The following is a 17,888-nucleotide window of genomic DNA, read 5'->3' as shown; positions in this document are numbered from 1 at the left end:
CACCTCAAAGGAATGGTGGAGCATGCGTGATGAAGATGATGATGAGGAGAGAGATATGAATGTGACAAATCGAAAATGGGAGGAGATGGTGATGGCACACAGCATAAAAAGGGGAATTGTAACTTACTGACCTTGTGCGTGAGGTGGCAGGGGTCCCAAAGCCCTTGCACTCCGTACCCCGCGGTAATCTTTTGCTTATGTGCTATTATAAGAACCAGATTATACCTCATTATAACCAAATTATACTGCCAATATTTTGAGAGTATTCAATTTTATGTATTCTAAACTACTTCATTAAAATTGCTCCTACATTTAATTCTGTTTGTTTTTTTTATTTGTGATTAGACAATCGGGCAAACATAACAAACACAGAAGATTTATTGTATTGTAACGGGAACCTCGCCCTCTGATCCTCTCTTTTACTCTCATTCTCTCTTTACCACACTCTTGCCTTCTTTCTCTTTACCAATCTCTTTACTTCTCTCGGGCCTGCTCTGAGCTGTGGCTGGCAGCTCCAGGCAGGGCCTGTCCACCCACGCCCTTTGCAATAAACTGCAAGTTCCATGACCAGGCTTCAGAGATCTCTCGTCTCCATCTGTCCTGACCATCCTACCCCGCTGCCGTTCCTACACCATTGTCTTCACTGGGCATGAGAGCGTTGTCATTGTATCTGCATTTTGTGGAGAGCCTGGTACAAAGTTCTCCCAAACTACAAAGCTCTTGTGATTCTTCCTTCCCATGGACATGGCCTAATGCTTGTCCAGCTTGGACAATGCTTCCTGCTTGGTAATTCTCCGCCACGACTCAGGGATTTTTCCTTTGCCCTCAAATTTCTGATCGTACAAAGCTTCCAGTTGTGTGCTGAAACGAGACACAAACCACTTCCAGTACACCTGCATGGATGAATCAGGAAGAATATTCCAAGTGGAATAAGGAGGTCCCGCATCCCGGTATCTCTTGTAGGGGATCCATCGCCCACAATCACTTTTGAATTTACAATTACTTGCAACAAGGCTGGAACAAATGTCAATGACCAGTTTGTGTGTACCAAACTCAAAGAAAAAAAAGCGTACCACCCATGTCCATCCCATCAAAGCTTGTGGGCGATGCAAGACCACCTGATGGTCTCCATCATGATCCCGCATTGTGTTTGTGCAGACAGTCCCACAAAAGGGACACTGTGCCCAGCACCCCGAAAAATGCTCCGCCAGGATGGTGTGAGGCTGCCTTGAAAACGAGCTCAGGTCAGCTTCAGACAATTCTTCCATGAGCTTCTCCTTCAGATCATCCAGAGCTTCAGCCATGGCCCTGCTCAGGAACTCAATGTCTGTGACCTCCTGGTGCTCGATGCCCTTCAGGTCACTTCTGGGCAAGTTGATAACCTCTGACAGTTCCCTGCAAAATTCATCCAGCCAGAGAGAGATTTTGTCTTCTCTGTCTTTTCTGTCTTTAACAATTTGGGTTGAGGAAGAAATGGCTGACCGGACTTTATTATGGAAATGATCAAGGGAGGAAGCTAAAAAATTCCTCAGCTTCCCAGTCCCATCTAAACAGTGCTCCCTAACTCGTATCTCAATGTAACTCTCAAAAAACTGTTTTGGAGATGTAAGGTACTGCTTGAAATACTCAAAATTTTCCTGTTCTGCAAGGTATTTCAGGATGCAAACTTCCAGATTGGCTCTGTTGCCCTGGAAATCTGGGAGTTTGTCCTGCATGTCCACAGCAATGTCTTTAGCTGTCCTCTCATAGACAGCACGGCGAAGAGCTGGTTCAATCTTGTAACAAAGGAGAACAGCAAAAGTTGTGACAGAAGTGGCTCCTTGGCAGGAAATCTGGAAACAATGGAAGAACTCTTCTCTCTTGCTGCTCAGGTACACAACTGGGTCATTTGCCTTTCGGAATGCTTCGTGCATGGCTTTAAACCTTTCTGCTGCCATTCTGCACAGATACAGAGACAAATCTATGCTGTATGCTCTGTTAAAAGTACATTCTGCATTGCTGGGGACAGAGTTCACACCTTCCTGTACTTCATTGAGTATTTCATGAATAAAACTTCGACTGTAATCGCGTTTCTCCTCTTCCTTCTTATCAATGTTTGCCTTCACAGATGCTATGATGTTGTCTGTGATGTGCTGAAAGTTGATCACATCAGATATGGAAATGCCCCAGGAACCTTGGAAAAGGTGATAATGCTTTTTCTTCATGATGTGTTTCTCTGGATCAAAAGAAAACCCTCTGCCTTTGGGAGATGACTTGATCCGTGCATGGATACCCGGCTCCTTAAAGTGCTCTACAAGGACATCTTCGATTTCTGCATCAATATCCACCCGTTCTAGACGATGAGCATCACGGGGGACTTCAGCAATCCACGCGTTCCAGACAGGAGTAAACTTGTCCTTCAGTTCTCTCTCACTGAGGCTCTTGCCTTTCAGACTCACAGCCAGCTCCCTGCTCTTTCTTAGGAGCTCATTTTCATATTCCAACTTCCTTGCATCCAGTTTCCTCTGCTCCTTCTGCAGCTCAATAAGATTCTCACATTTCTTTTTTGTTTCATGGAGAAGAGTCTCTTTTAGTTCTTTCAGCTTTAGCTCTGTGCTGTATTTCCACTGGACCAGTGTCTCACAGTCTTTGTCTTCCCTGAAATACTTTTCCATTTCTTTCTCAATGGCATCACTTGTCTCTTGCACCAGCCCTTCAAGGTGTCCTCTGGTGACATTCTGCAAGTCCCCATTCCGAATTTTGTTGTCCAGTCTCATCTGTACATCTAAGATGTGACTCCTCAGCCTCCAGGTCCACTGACTAAAGGCACTTTCCAGTCTCCTGTAGACAGCAATCTCCAGGGAATTCTTGAAGCTGAAAACAAAGTTTTCATTCAGCAAAGCATTCCAGAGGTCACCAATACGATCCTTCAGGCTCGAGAGTCTCAAAATGCTGCGCTGCGACTGCTTCTTGGCAGCCTGGAGGATTTTGCTCTTGAGTTGCTGGACGTTCTGGCTGTATTTGGGGTTGGGTGGTGCCATTGGGGGGTTTCCTTCCCACAGGTGAGCAAAGTAGTGAATGTGGGTGTTGACATCAAAGCCAATGACATCGCTGAAAGAGGAGATGTCACAGAATTCCTGCTGAGCAGCTACTCGGGTCATTTCATCCAGCTTTTCCTGCAAACGCCTTTGACCTTCCATGTTCTGCTCCTTGGCAGTTGCTTCTCCCACATTTTGGTGGACAAAGAGGCAGCTTGGGGAAAGATTGACTTTCTTCATCCTCAGGAAAGCCTGCACAGCGATCTGGAGAACATCTTGCATTTCTGATGGATTTTCTCCAAAGATATTGATCACAGTCAAGTTGCCAACACCAATGACAAAGGTGGCCAGCTCGTTGTCATGGTTCAGGGAGTGTTTATTGGCCATCTCGATGGCACGAAGTCCCTCTGTGTCAACCACCAGCACAAAATCAAAGCCCAAGTCTTGCTGCAGCTCCTCTCCCACTGGGATGAGCTGCATGAAGGCTCCGCGGGTGCATCTCCCTGCGCTGACGTTGAACTGCAGACCAAACATGGCATTCAGCAGGGTGGACTTGCCCGTGCTCTGGATGCCCAGCACGGAGAGCACAAACACTCGTTTGTCCCCCAGCCTCTCAATTAAGCTGTCAAAGATTGCTTCCACCCAGCGCAAGGGCAGGTAAGAAGCGTCCCCATCCATCAGCTCCACAGGATACCCTGAAACCATCAGCTCTGCTGCAATTTCCGGCAGTTTTTCAAAATTGTCATTCTGGGAGTTCATTAATTGCAGAGCTTCATAAATCTGCCCTGCCTCTCGCAGAAGGTGCTCCAGGCCGATGGATGAATCATTCATTTCATCAGACAGGGCATCAATGAGATTCGGCAACTCATCATCCACACAGGTTTCTTTCCTGCTTTTCTCTCTTGTCAGGATTTCAGACCATAACTTGTGATAGTCTCTCCTCAGTTCTTCAAGGCGACCACAAGACAGCTCATCCACAAAGACCTTCATCCACTGCAGGAAGTATTTCTTGGTATCTGCTGGCTGGGCCTGGAGAAAGCCAAGGAATGATTTCATGAGTTGGTTGAGAGGGAAAGCTCGCTCAAGTTGCTTTCTTCTTATTGCTTTCTTCTCTTGTTCAATTTGGCTGCGATGATGCTCAATGCTCTTGTTCCTCTTCTCCTGCAAGCGTGTGAGTTCTTTGTCCTTTTGGCACCACTGGTACCACAGTTTTCCTTGAAGCGGCAGCAGCTGGGATTTGATCTCTGACAGCTTCTCTTTCTTCAGAAGCTCCACCAGCTCCTTTGCTTTTCCTTTGGCTGTCACACACGCGGGTTGATCTGCATCCACTATGAATCCATGCTGGCGAGCTTTGTCCACGCAGGCCTCCAGGCTGAAACATGGATTAGACCCTTCCAGGAGATTCCCAATTGTCTTGGTCAGCTGGTCCATCAGTTCTGCTTCGTTTCTGTTCTTGATCCCTATTTTTATGGTTTTGCTGGCTGGTCCAGCTGCAACATCCTCTTTTTCCGTGAGAAGACAAACCAAAGGCCTTTCTGACTGCCACAGGTCCTTCAGAAGCTTTTTCCCCCTGTCGTCCATGTGCTCCAACTCAGATACAACAGCCACATTGACAGCAGATATCTCCTGCAGGAACTGCAGCTGTGCTCCGTGATCCCTGGCGTCTCCATGCAGGTTACAGAAAGCCACGCAGCAATCAAAGGCGTCATCAGGGTTTCTGCCAGGGCAGTACCAGGCGATCTCCACCAGCCCTTCCATCAGCAAACGCTCTCTGGTGCTGCCTCTGCAGTGGTGGTGGAAGAAAGTGTCGTGTTTGCGTTTGCTCAGCAGAGCGTTCAGGAGCTGGGATTTGGAAGAGGAGGCTGAGCTGCCAATGCGGATGAAGGACACGATGGGTGTCTGTGCCTGAAAGATGAGTTTGTTGCTGTAACTCTTTGTTCCAGCCTGCTTTGCTGACTTGTCTGCCTCTTTCCAGCTCCTTTGGATTTGGCTGAGGGCGTAGAGTGGGAACTCGATGCGTGAAGTGCTCGGGTTGGGCACCAGCAGAGGCAGCGCCAGTTGGCAGAATGCCAGCTTGGTTGCAAGGGTCTGTCTCAGGAAGTCATCAGCACAATGGAAAATGGCCATCTGCAGGTCCATGGGGTGCACGTGGCTGTCCCTGCTTGCACGTTCAGGGGAGGCTCCCTCCAAATCATTAAAAAATTGTTCAAAGGAGTCTGATTGTTGATCCTCTTGCTCTGTGGTTTGTGGCACAGGTGCAAGGTCTGGGCTGCTCCTTTCCCGGCAAGTCAGGTACCTCACCCGGTAATCCACGGTTAAGAGCTTTTGCAAGAAGTAAAATGGCAGTTCCTTGTCCTGGCTGGGCTGGCTGTCCTGCAGTGATGTCTTGCCAATGGTGTGGAAATCTCCCAACCCCATTTTCCTTGGATAGTGACTTTCCAGTCCAAGGCGCTTGAGCAACTGAAGGAACTCCTGGTTTGCAATGGCTTCCTTTTCTTTGGATTCGCTGCTGTCTGACTTGGATTGGGACTGACCGGGGGCCTCAGGTGTTGGAAAAGTGTCTTCCAGGTCTCTGAGTATGTCCTGCATCCTCTCTTCCTCCCATTTGTCATCCAAGCACTCGCTGATTAAGGAGTCCAAGTCCCCTTCCACACTCTCCCAGTCTTCATCTTCACTGTGGCTTTGGTGGGGATTCTTTATCCGTGTGGACCACAAGCCTTTCATGCCATCTTCCATGAAAACAAAAAGCTCCCTCTTCTGCTCAGGCGACAGCTCCTGACTCACCTCCATGTCAGGGATGTTCTCCCTCCCACCTGCTGACTGCTCCTGCTGTTCCAGCTGCTTCTGCATGTTCTCCAGCTGATATGCCAAGAGTTTCTCTGGTGGTGGCCAGAACTCTTTGGGAATCTCCATGGCTTGCCAAAGAGCCTCTGCTTTCACCCTCACAGCATCCTGGCTGTGGCTGCGGCTCTTGAGCATTTCTGTCAGATCCTTCAGGGCTTGTTTGGCCTCTTCTTGTCTCTGCTTTGTCTTCTCCGAGTGCTCCTTTTGCATCTCTTTAGTGGTCATTTTGTCATCTGTTATTTTCAGGAGTTTCTGTAGTGCCTTCTTCTCATAGGGATGTCGTACCTCACACTCCAGCTTGAGGTAATCTTCATATTCCAGATGTTGCAGGGCTTCTCTGCACTTGATTCCCAGGATCTGTGAAGCTTTGGGCAGCCAGTATGCAGCATCCAGTCCTTCCTTCTCAAACGCCTCTGCCAGGAGCTGGGCCTTTGCATCCCCCTCCTGTGTGTCCTCCTGAGAAGCCATGGCTGTGGAGGAAGAACAGAGACTTTCCCTAAGGTGTTGTCAGAGGCCCCAGGCTCCTGGCAGAGGCTCTGCAGCAGCTGTGGCTCTGGGGATTGCTCCCACCCAGCTGCTGGAGCCAGGCCTGGGATGGCACAAGAGCCAGGGTCTCCTTCCCAGCTCCCTGGATGTGCCTGTTGCTTTCCTGTTTACAGGATCAACCCTGAAGGTGAGTGTGTGTCCCAGGGACAGCACAGACACGCAAAGACACAAATACAGACACAGAGACACGAACACAGACCCACACAGACTCTCTCAGCCACACAACCTGCCCTGAACAGGGTGATATCTTCAACATCGCCCACATGCTCCCAGCAGAACTCCTCAATCCACAAGTGCAGACAGCCGGGGCCATTCCTGGCTCCCTGGAGCACTGGCACAGCCCCTCTGCCCATCCAACAGCCCTGCCTGCATCCTGCAGCCTCTGCCCAGCCCACGGCTGCCCTGCTCCCTGCCTGGCCCAGCCTGCTGCTCCCAGCACCCGGAGGCAGCGCTCACACACTCCCCCCATGGGCACCCCACACTCCCCAGACACACTCCCCCCACGCCCGGCACGGCCCCAGGGGCTCTGAGCTGTGCTCCTGCTCCAGCTGCCAGTGCAGTCCCTCCCTCGCCCCTCTCTGGCCTCTTCCCAGGAGCTGCTTCCTGGCACACTCAGGGGCCCAGCCCAGTGCAGGGGGAAAATCCACCTTGTCCCTGCCCACAGCTGTGCCTGGGACATCCTGGTGGCCCTTCAGGAGAGACTGGAGATGCTGGGAGCCAACTCAGAGAGGAGCCCTCTGTGATCTGCTGCTCCTTAGCACAGAGGGTCTCCTCAGGCAAGTGCCCATTGTTGGCCATCTCAGCCACAGCCACCATGGAGCCACTGAGCTTAAAATCTCTGGTGACAGGAGGAATAGTGCCAGCAAACCTTCAACCCAGGCCTTGACGGGAGCAGACTTCAGGCTGACTGGGGCAAGTTACAGAGGCGCCCCAGGGAAACGGCTCTGGAAGGTGCTGGGGTCCTGTCTTGGGGGTGGTTCTCATCCCATAGCCAGTTTGGTTTTGGATTAGCTTTCTGTCTGGAGATGTCACTGTCCCCCCTCTGATTCAGGAGTATCACGATGCATGAAGGGCAGCCCAGGATTCAGTGTGGGGTTGGGGACCAGGGGCTGCACTTCCTTCCAGTGGGGGTGATCAACACAGGGGCCATGCAGCACAGTGGCTCTGACCTGAGATCCTGTTTCCCTGTGGTTTTTTCCTTTTTTTCCCTCCCTCATGTTTTTTTTTTTCCTCTTTCAGAACTGTGACCAAGGCTTGCCAGCTTACTTCTCTGCTCCTCTGCTGCTTGGGACCTGGGAGCACCCTCAGCCCCACCAGGCCCGACCTCAGGCCCAGCCACCACTGGTGAGCCGTGCAAAGGAGCCATCCCCACCCAGCCCCTACTGCTTTGGGGTTTTTTTGCTACACTTTGATTCACCACCCCGAATTTGTAGCAGCACTGAGAGCAGCTGCTCCCTGCGGGCTGTGCAGGGGAAGCCAACTCCCCTCTCCCGTGTCACCAGAGCCGCCATTGCCAGTGGAGGGGTGGCCGAGCGCGCGCCACAGCGCCCCCCGCAGCCGCGGAGGAATCATCGCACCTGCCCTGCGCGGCCAGGAGCCAGCAGCGCCCCTGCTGGCCGTGCCCGGAACTGCGCCGAACGGTGCCGGACAGGTGAGACAAGGCTGGGGTTGGGTTTCTGGTTCTGGTTGGTTGTTTTGATAGTGAAAGGTCTTAAAATCATAGAAAATCCGGGGAGTTAGAAAGAAGCTAGACTTAGTGGGGCCCTGGAAAAATGTTAGAAATAGACTTTGAAAATGTTAGGCTTTGTGTTTGCCAGATCATGTGAAATTGCACCTGTGTAACCAGTGTATGTTAAATTATATAATTGTTAGATGTGATAATTGCTTAGTATAATAACATTAACAATACATATAAATTACAAATACATATAAATAAATTACAAATACATATAAACAATAAATAATAACATTTATTGTTTAAACAGAAGAAGAATCATGAGAAAACTATGTTAGAAGTTTGAGGGGGACCATGAGAAGCCCATGTATGAAATCAATGTATACAATAGAACAATGTAAGTTTAATGATTAACATGAAAGTTATATAATGATAGAATATAAAAACATGTTCATCCCGAACCCATGTCGGAATCAGATTTGGGTTTGTACCCCTGACACCCAGAGCTCTTCAACAAAAGCACCTGCGTATAATCATTCCATGATTATGTGTTCCTGAACGCTAATAGTTTGCTGCTGTTGTTTGTTTCTCCTGGTTTACATATATATATATATATATATAATATTAATATATATTATATTATTATAATATTATATATATATATTCTAGAGTGTATATATATATATATATATATATATATATATATATACACATACACTCTAGAAAATACCTGTTACTCCTTTTCCGGTATCTTTGCCTAAAAGCCCCATCATTTCAAAGTTATAATGATATGGAGAGAAGGAGGTCATATTCTCCATTCCAGGAAGGTTCCTGCCTTCTTTGGTGAATGCCTGTTTTTTAAACCAGAACAGGTCCATTACTGCTCATCACTTTTTACTGAAAAACCCCTGAAGCACAAGGCAGTCGTGGGTGACAGCCACTACGGACTCAAGAGGGAAAGTCCTGCTTGTCACCCTAAATTTCCTTTCACAACACATTAACACATGGAGTTGATCAAGGACAGCCAGTTAATCTGAGCTTTTCAGATTTCAGTAAACCTTTTGATCCTGCCTCTCCTAGCACCATGATGTGTCCCTTCCAACTCAGGCCATTCCATGATCCCATGGTTCTCAACCTAACAGACCTGGTGCTTTCACTGGACACCTGCCTTTAAACCTTTAGGGTTTCTGACACTGTCACACAACCCTGACAATTGCCCCAGTCTCAGTTCAGTTTGATACCGGAGAGATTTATTCCATGCAAAAAAATCCTTCTGAGTATTCACCTTCCATCCCACCAAGGCCAGAACACTGTCACTAGCACAGGAACTGATACCAGGGGCTTGGACTCTAGTATCGATCTGAGGGCTCCAGCACCCTTCCAGAGCCTTCAGGGCAGCTTTCCCTTGGGAGTCCCTGCACATTTGAGCAAAGGCTGTGAGCTCTGATTCCCCTCACCCACCTCACAGCAGATGCTCCCGTTGCTCCCAGCCTTGGCTTCCCAGCAGACACCGGCAACCGAGGGCCCCAGCTCAGGGGACCCAGCACAGCAGCAGCAGCAGGCCTGGGGTACACGGTGGGTGTGGAGAAGATGGGACCCCCTTGAGAACTCAGGAGGAAGAGCAGCAGGAAGAAAAGGCCCGAAATCCTAAAGGAGAAGAGCAGACAGCCAGGAGAAACATACCCATGAGTATGGCAGATTCATTCCAGGGAGCACTGGAGGCCAACCCTTCTCCACTGGGACAGCAGAAGCTGGAAAGGCCACTGGATCGAGATGAGGGCAGCTCAGCTGCAGAGGAAAGCAGGACGTGCTGGCAGAGCACAGGAGGGACTTTGGGCACCAAGTGTCCTTTGCATTGTGAAAAATGAGGTTCACTCTTCTGGTAAAATTTAAAAGTTTAATGATGGACAATGGGAGACAAACACAAAAATGCAGATATATGGCTGGGTGCTTGGACCTTCACCAGGAGCTCCCCTACTATTTTGGAAACATCCTTTATACACCATTTCTAGTGCATCGGCCTTTTGCATATTCATAAACAATTATGCATATTTAAACTTTTCCCCAAACTAGTTTACATGTTTCAAGAACTGTTTAGCATGGCTTCTCCTCGGGTCCACCTCTTTACAGCATGCACATTTCTTGGCTGTGGTTTTAGTCCATTCTTATCATCACCTCCAGTTTTGGGCTTTGGTCCATATTTTACACAGATGGTGAGTGCTGATAGTTGGTGTATCAGTAGCAGGGGTCCTCATCATATATTCATTGGATATTGCCCCAGCCAAGCAGGCAGTTCAATTACCATAAGCTTAACTATATCAGCTATTTCACTACTGTGTCTAAGTTTATTTAATAACAGGAAAAAAGCCCCTATATCTTTATAGCAAAGTTACTTTAACATTATACATATAGCATCCATTTAAATATTTGTAAAAAGCCAACATTATAATATGTAACTATAGCAGCAGGCGCATGTTCAGCTGCTCCCTGGGCAGCAGAGTCTCAGTGCGGGACAGCTGCTCAGGAGATGGGAACTGCGGGACAGCTGCTCAGGAGATGGGAACTGCTGGCTCAGGGTCACTGCTGCAGCTTGTCCACTTGAGCCACTTGTCCCAGCCCTGTTCCCTCCAAAATTCTCTCCCACTGCAGCACTGCCACTGCTGGTTCAGGTCGGGAGCCAGAGGCTGCCCTGGACAACATTAATTCCAGCCCAACCACACCCTGAACCTGCCCCCAGGCACCCCTGGCAGTCCCTGCACGGCTTCCCAGTGCTGCATGAATAGGGGAAAAGCCCCATGCGACTGTGTCAGTGCCCGCAGAGAGGCACGGAGCACATTCAGGGCATCACTTGGGACCGAGTTCCTCCTTGGAAGCAAACAAGGAAAGCAGCAAGGCTGGCAGCAGGACCTGCCATGGGAATGCCTGCACCCCGTTTGACAGGAACAGCCCCCCGAGAGTGTTTTCCGCAGCCCTGCCCCAGGGAAAGGGGCTCTGGGAACACTGCTGCCTTTGTGGGGCTGTCCCACAGACCAGAGCGCTCGGGGTGGTGATGCTTAGAGTGTAAGAGAGGAGAATCCCACTCTCCCTGCACGGGCAGGAAAAGGAATGATCCCCCCCGGCTCCTGCGTGCAGGGGAGCGCAGCCATCCGGCCCCACCGCGGGGCTGGGGGTGTCCGGGCCGGGCAGGGTCGGCCCCGCCTGCGGGGAGCGTTTCCCGGCCGGGCACGGGCTGGCGGCAGGGAAGGGGCTCCGCTCGGGATCCGTGGCAAAGCACAGGCAACAGGAGGCAGGAGAGCAACAAGATCCCGCTCCCGGCTGCTCCCGACTCCCAGCCCCACAGATCATTCCCATCCCCATCCCCATTCCCATCCCCATTCCCATTCCTATTCCCATCCCCATCCCCTACCTTCTCCCTCGGGGCCCCGCAGCTCCCGGGCTCGGAGAAGTCCCGCACAGCCCAAACAGCCCCGGCTCTTTTGGAGAGAGCTGCTTCTGCTTTTATCGGGGCAGTGAGGGAGCAGCTGCTGCTTTCCTGGTTATCTTGCATTTTCCTGCAGCAGTGTGAAAGTGAAACTCCTGCTGCCTGGTATGGGGTGAAAGTTTTTTTTTGGTGAGAGGTGGACTTGAGGGTGTTGGAGGTCTTTTCTGACATTTGGTTTTGGCTTTACAGAAGGAAAATAAGAAGAAAAGTATTAAAAGTTGTTATTCATCGTGTAGTATGGGACATTTCTGCCATTCTTGATTGCAGCACTGGTCATTTTTGGGTACTTTCTCCAATCAAGTCTGGCAGTGTTGGATGAACAGAGCTGTAAGGATACACACTGATTGCATATTCATTAGCTGTCCCCACTTACTTCACTTTATTTTATATAGTCACACCCCTTACCAGAAGTCCTTATGTGGTTCCTTGGGGTCTGTCTTTAATATCCCGTGTCCTTTTTAGGGGCATCTTCCTTGACCCCCACTTTTGAGTAAGGGCAGTATCCTTGTTTTGCACAACTTCTGCTTTGTCAGCCTTGCAGAGCCGAGCTGGCATCCTGCTTCCATTTTTCGGGACTGCTGTTTGCCTGAGTTACACCCTTTATCTGTTTCTCCAAGGCTGTGCTGTTCTCCTGTCCTTACCAAATTCCTCCTCTTCTTGATTCTAAGTTCCTTGTGGGAACCAGTCCCTTAGGATTTTTTTTTTTTTTTTCAGAGTGTAAGGCATTAAAACAGCTGCAACACTGAATCTTGATGCTGGCTAAAACCATGCAGCAATTATTAAGGTGGTGATTACAAACAGATGTTTCACCAAGCCCAGCTGGGTACCCATGGCCCAGATTTCTCCAAATGCCCAGGAGGTGGTGTCTTGAGCTGTGGATTGTAAAATTTGGGCTTGTTCCCAGATTTCCTGGACAGCTGTAGACACTCTACAGTGTCTTTTGAGCAGTGAACACACAGCAACTGGAGTTAATCACAGTCCATATTCCTCCTTGTGATGCTAAAACAAGGGCTAGTGCCATTTGCTTTTGGGAAACAGCTTGTGACAAGCTCTTGACTTCTTCCCAAGCGGCTTAGGCCCTTTCAATTCTGGAACAAGGTATCCAAAATTTTACTTTGTGCAGTTTCAACACAGTAAAAGTTGTCAGCAGTGCTTGGAAAGGTCCCTTCCACTTTGGTTGGGGTGGAGCAGTTCCCCAGTCATTCAGACAGACCCAACCTCCTGGCTGGAACTCGTGCCCTGCTGTGTCCAACCACTGCAAATCCTGAAATGTTTTACTGAGAGAAATGAGGTAATTACTGAAATCAACCCCTCCTTTCAACATGTGTGTTTCCTGGAGTGTGGCACTCGGTAGGGTCGACCACAGAGCAGCTGACAGGGGCTGATTTTGCTGGTGCCCCACAGCTGAATTCTGCTTTGAGGTGGAGCAACAGGTAAGGCTTGGACCCAGGCCAAGGAGCTTTCCTGACGTATTTCACCCGATTGCAATTGGATTGTACAATTCGCTTGCTCCACTTTGCCACTAGCCTGGGGCCTATGAGGAGTGTGAAGATCCCAAGCTATTCCCAAGGCTTTCCTAAGTTGTTGTTTCACTTCTGCAATAACGTGGGAATCTGATGACATTCCCAAAGGTACCCCCAATTTGTTTTACTTACTGCATTTATGATTTTTTTTTTTGTGTTTTATTTGATTTGACGGTACTTCAGTCACTTCCCTAACCTGGTTGGTGTGACAAGGGAAGGTTTTTGGTCACCCAGAAAAGGTATCCACCAGAACTTTACAGCTCTGGATTTATACCCCACCTTGTCAGGGCAATTCAGCAAAATCAATCTGCCAATGTTCACCCAGAACATTTCCAGGTTTTGTGGCTCCCAGCACTATTTTGTTAGCCTTACTAGGGCCGTTTCTTTAACAAACTACACTTTGCTGGATTCTTGGTTGCCCAATCTGAGCCGGTTTAGACCCAACTGTAGATTTTTGCAAACGTTTCAAAAGTTTTTCAGCACTTCAATGAGTGTCTTTGTATTTGTTACCCCCTATTTCACACGAGATCAGTTCTGGGTCTGCTTTCTGCCTGCTTGGGGTAACTGCCCAGCCTCGTGGATCAAATTTTGCTTCTAAGGTTCTGCTGTCCTTATCAATTCCCGCGGCAGGCAGGCTCTGGATTTTTTTGGGGGGTCACAGTGGCCTCGGGGCTCCTCCAGCACTGTTCCTGCATGTGTTGCTCAGTCCCAGCTGCTTTGTCCTCACATGCCATCTCCTCTGCTCCCACAGGCTCTGGGACATCCACAGGGACGTCATCTTCACTCTGGGGACAGGGGGGAAGGTGACACTGTTATAAATAACTATATAGTTTTTTGCTTTTGCTATTATATTGGCTTTTGCAAATTATTTTGTGCCATTTGTAATCACTTTTTAACTTTTTATTTAATATAATTTCATATTTATTATTAATTGTCATATTTATTTCATAGAAAATAATTTGTCAGCCTTTTATGTTTAATACCCTAATCCCCATGTAGATTATACATTTTAGTGTGATAAATATATTATAGTTTAGGCTTTAACAAAATATTAAAATACTGTATCCTGTGTATTGTAACGTTAACTTTTGCAGAAGTAATTGTAGTTGTGAAATAACAACTAAAAAATGGTTTTATTTTTCTAGCTGACTGACAATAGTGAAATAACTGATATTGATTGAAAGTACTTGTAAAAATGGCTAAAATGTCTGTATGATAAGATAACATTGAAAAGAATCAAAAACAGGTTCAGAGGCAAAAACAGGACAACAGAGGCAAATAACACTAAAAGAGCAAGGGGGAATCCACCACTATAATTGATAATTATTTCATCTATCAGTAATTATGAAACCACAGACCAGGGAGCCTTGTGAAGAAATAAAATACAAAACTCCCAAAATCAACCTCTACATTGTGGCAAATGCTCTGAGATGAGGTTGGGGGTCAAACTAAGCTAAAGAATTCCTGAAACAAATAAACTCAAGTGAATATTTGAATATGTATAATCGTTGTGAATATGTATTTGACCAATGCAATGAAAAATAAATGAGTTGTTATAGTTAACAGTGTACATGGCTGTGCATCCAGCGCTGTTATTTTTGGGTTTTTTAATAAAAACTTTTAAAAATTTCCAAGAGCGAGCCTCATTTCCCACAGCACCATCCCCCGGGGGGGTGCGGCCCCTGCCCACCCTTCCCCTCGCCCCCAGCGCGGGGGCCGCTCACCGCCGGCGATGCTCCGCAGCTCCCGCACCTCCTGCTGCAGCCGCAGCCGCAGCAGCTCCCGCAGCAGCTCCCGCCGCCGGCTCCGCGGGGTGACCCCCATGCGCCGCAGGGACCCCTCGGTCAGGCGCAGCAGCGCTCGGCCCGTCAGGGCGTGCTCCAGAGCCAGCTCCGCCAGCCCCGCGGCCCCGCCGTGCGCCGCCAGCCACCGGCCCACCTCGGCCCCCGACCACTGCCCCGCCGGGCGCTGCGGCCCCTCGGGCTCCTGGGTGGGACGAGAAGGGGAGCTGGCTGTCCCATCAGGGAACCACAGTGTCCCCAACCCATCCCGAGCACAGCCCTCGGTCGCATCCCTGCACCGATGCTGGTGGCGGCATCCTCGTCCCCGTCCTCAGCCCATGGGGGTCCCCGAATCTCTGCCTGTGCGGGTCCCCCATCGTCCACCCCTGGGGATTCACAAATAACTACCCATAGGAATCCCCCCTCCTTCACCCATAGGGATCCCCCATCCCCTTCCCATGGGGATTCACAAATAACTACCCGTAGGAATCCCCCCTCCTTCACCCATGGGGATCCCCCATCCCCTTCCCATGGGGATTCAGAAATAACTACCTGTAGGAATCCCCCCTCCTTCACCCATGAGGATCCCCCATCCCCTGCCCATGGGGATCCCAGAAATCCCCACCCATGGGGGTCCCCAAACCTCCTCCTGCAGGGTTTCACATCCTCCCCCCACCTGCATACCCAGACACCTTACCCATGGGGTCTCCCATCTTCCACTTGTGGGTGTCCCACCCCCTTCATTCATGGGGATCCCCAAACTGCCACCCGTGGGGGTCTCACATCCCCATCCATGGATTTCCCCCCTCCTCACTACTGGGGTTCCCTGGCACCCCACTGCAGCTGTCCAGGGGGGTCCCCAGCCCCTTCCCACTCTCACCTCAGCCTCGGGGCTCCCCTCCTGGCGTGCCTCAGCCCCATCCTCCGCCGGGAGGTCCATGTGGGGCCGGGGGCAGGGCCCGGGGGGCAGTTCCGGCTCCCTGCAAACGGGGCTCCGTCAGCGGGGGGATCCCCGGATCAGCCCCCCCATATCCTGCCGGCCACACAACACCCCCCCAGCCCTCCACCCGGGCAAACCGCCATCCCACGGTCCCTGCTGGGGCCACACAGTCGGGGGCTGTCGCGCTCCTCGATGCCACCCACCCCGTGCCCCCCCCAGCGCAAGGGGCTGCTCCCGGCCGTGACACGCCGGTGACACCAGCCCCGGCTCTGCCGTGCCCTGAGCCCGCAGGGGACACCGGCACCGCCTGGCTGGGACCTCTGACTCCCTCCTTTTATCCCCCCCCCTTCCTCCTACCTCGCTCCGGGTCCGTGCCCAACGCGGGGAAAGCCAAAGGAACCTTTGCCCGGGCGCTGGCTCCGCGGGCACAGCCCCGGGCGTGCCCCGACAGCCCCGAGCGCTGCCCCACAAACGGCCCTGCCGGGCACAAGGGACCCCTGGGCACCCCGGGAGCCGAGGCACGGGTTCTAGTGGGCTCCATCCGTAGCGGGAGCCGCGCCGGAGCTCTGCCGAGGCTCCCGCAGCCCTCCCGGATCGCTGCCGCCAGCCCACCCCGCTCCCCCGAGCACCTTCCGCGACACACGGGCACGGGAACGCCCCGGAGCGGCTTCAGGCACGGTGGTACCGATGGCAGCGAGGGTCCCACAGGCGGCGGGGACACAGGAGAGGCACCGGCGGAGCAGGGGAGGAGCGGGATGAGCCTCCAGGATGAGTCACATCCGACGGGATGTAGCCCTGCCCGGCCGAGCGTGTGCGGACCAGCCCCTGCCTGCAGCTCCCCAGGGCGCTGCTCTGCCCCCGCAGCCCACAGGGGGTTAAACCCCCCAGATAACACCTGCAGGGTGGGCAGGGCACGGCTGGAGTGCTGTAGGACTCTGTCCGAAATTCCTCTCAGCTGCCTCACGATTCTCGTCATGAAAAAAGGCGGAAAATGGGACCACCGAAAAAGTATAGGATCCTGTTAATATCGTGGTTTGGTGGGAGCTTGCCGAGCTCCCGAGGCCGGAGCAGAGCCCCTGGCCTGCTAAGTTATTGCTCACCAGGGGTATTTGGAGAAGGGGGTGTCGTGCCCTTTTAGCTCACCTGCATCGCTCCGCAGCAGTGATCCTGGGATCTTCCCAATTCCCAGCTTGGCTGGATCTCTCGGAGATGACCTTTGGTGGTCCCCATAGAAAAGAGGAGCCTTCATACAACTACCGTGACAGAGGGACTGAGATGGGAGAAGCCTTTCCTCGAAGGACTGAGACATGAGACCCTTACATAGAAAAAACTCCTTTTTTCCCAGAGACTGAGACTGAAACCTCTAACCTGGGGGGTGAGTGGGGGAGACCAGCTGACCAAACTGAGGTGTTTGCCTGCAGGTAGTGACCACTGGACCAAGAAGACAACGGCTCTCGCCCACTGCTGACCAAGATGAGATCATGGACTATTGTATCAGTTTCTCCCCCCTTCACAATCCCCAATAGAAAAATCGTAATAAAAACCCCCGAGTTAGCTTGTGATTTTGAGATCTCCCCGGACGTGAATGCGACAGGTACCCCTTGACTGGACCTCGAAGGACTTCTTCGCCTCTATGTTTGGTAGCTGTAACCTCCCTTTCTCTTTTACCCTTTTCTTTCCTTATGCTTTCCCTTTTCCCCCCCAATTCCCTCCAACGCCTTTTGCTGTGATCATTCCATAAAGTACACTGGTTTTGATTATTACTGCAACCCCCTTTGCCATGTCGGTGTTTTTGTACCTTGAGATCAATCTAACGAACCCTCACAAACCCCGTTCACAAGGACAGATCATGACAAGTGCCCATCCCAGGGGGGATTCAACAGCCGCGTGGATGTGGCACTTGTGGGTCAGCGGTGGCCTCGGCAGCACTGGACTCAGTGAGTTTTCCCAGTTTTCTTTTCCATCCCAAACGATTCTGTGGTTCTAAAGCAATCCCAGACCTCCTCTGGGCCTGGCAGCACTGGACTCAGTTTTCCCAGTTTTCTTTTCCACCCTAAACGATTCTGTGGTTCTAAAGCAAT

The 17,888-nt window shown here is 50.9% G+C and overlaps 2 protein-coding genes across 3 annotated transcripts; both read right to left on the bottom strand.

Moving 5' to 3' along the window:
* Window positions 1-428: 428 nt before the first annotated feature.
* LOC119699073 (interferon-induced very large GTPase 1-like) lies at window positions 429-11,765 on the bottom strand. 2 transcript variants are annotated; one of them, XM_038132077.1, is made up of 2 exons: window positions 11,489-11,765; window positions 429-6,331 (listed from the first exon to the last, which is right to left on the bottom strand). In XM_038132077.1, the coding sequence occupies exon 2, from the start codon at window positions 6,327-6,329 to the stop codon at window positions 750-752; it is 5,580 nt and encodes a 1,859-aa protein (XP_037988005.1). In that variant the 5' UTR covers window positions 6,330-6,331; window positions 11,489-11,765; the 3' UTR covers window positions 429-749. The 2 variants fall into 2 exon arrangements, with proteins under 2 accessions (XP_037988005.1, XP_037988003.1); XM_038132075.1 differs by lacking the exon at window positions 11,489-11,765 and adding an exon at window positions 9,544-9,729.
* A 507-nt stretch (window positions 11,766-12,272) lies between these two features.
* LOC119699084 (sterile alpha motif domain-containing protein 12-like) lies at window positions 12,273-16,553 on the bottom strand. Its single transcript, XM_038132101.1, has 4 exons — window positions 16,437-16,553; window positions 15,748-15,847; window positions 14,811-15,072; window positions 12,273-13,871 (listed from the first exon to the last, which is right to left on the bottom strand). The coding sequence occupies exons 2-4, from the start codon at window positions 15,805-15,807 to the stop codon at window positions 13,867-13,869; spliced, it is 327 nt and encodes a 108-aa protein (XP_037988029.1). The 5' UTR covers window positions 15,808-15,847; window positions 16,437-16,553; the 3' UTR covers window positions 12,273-13,866.
* Window positions 16,554-17,888: the final 1,335 nt, after the last annotated feature.

Source organism: Motacilla alba, chromosome 3 (assembly GCF_015832195.1).
Source record: "Motacilla alba alba isolate MOTALB_02 chromosome 3, Motacilla_alba_V1.0_pri, whole genome shotgun sequence".
Classification (NCBI taxonomy): domain Eukaryota; kingdom Metazoa; phylum Chordata; class Aves; order Passeriformes; family Motacillidae; genus Motacilla; species Motacilla alba.
This window is presented reverse-complemented; position numbering and strand designations above follow the sequence as displayed.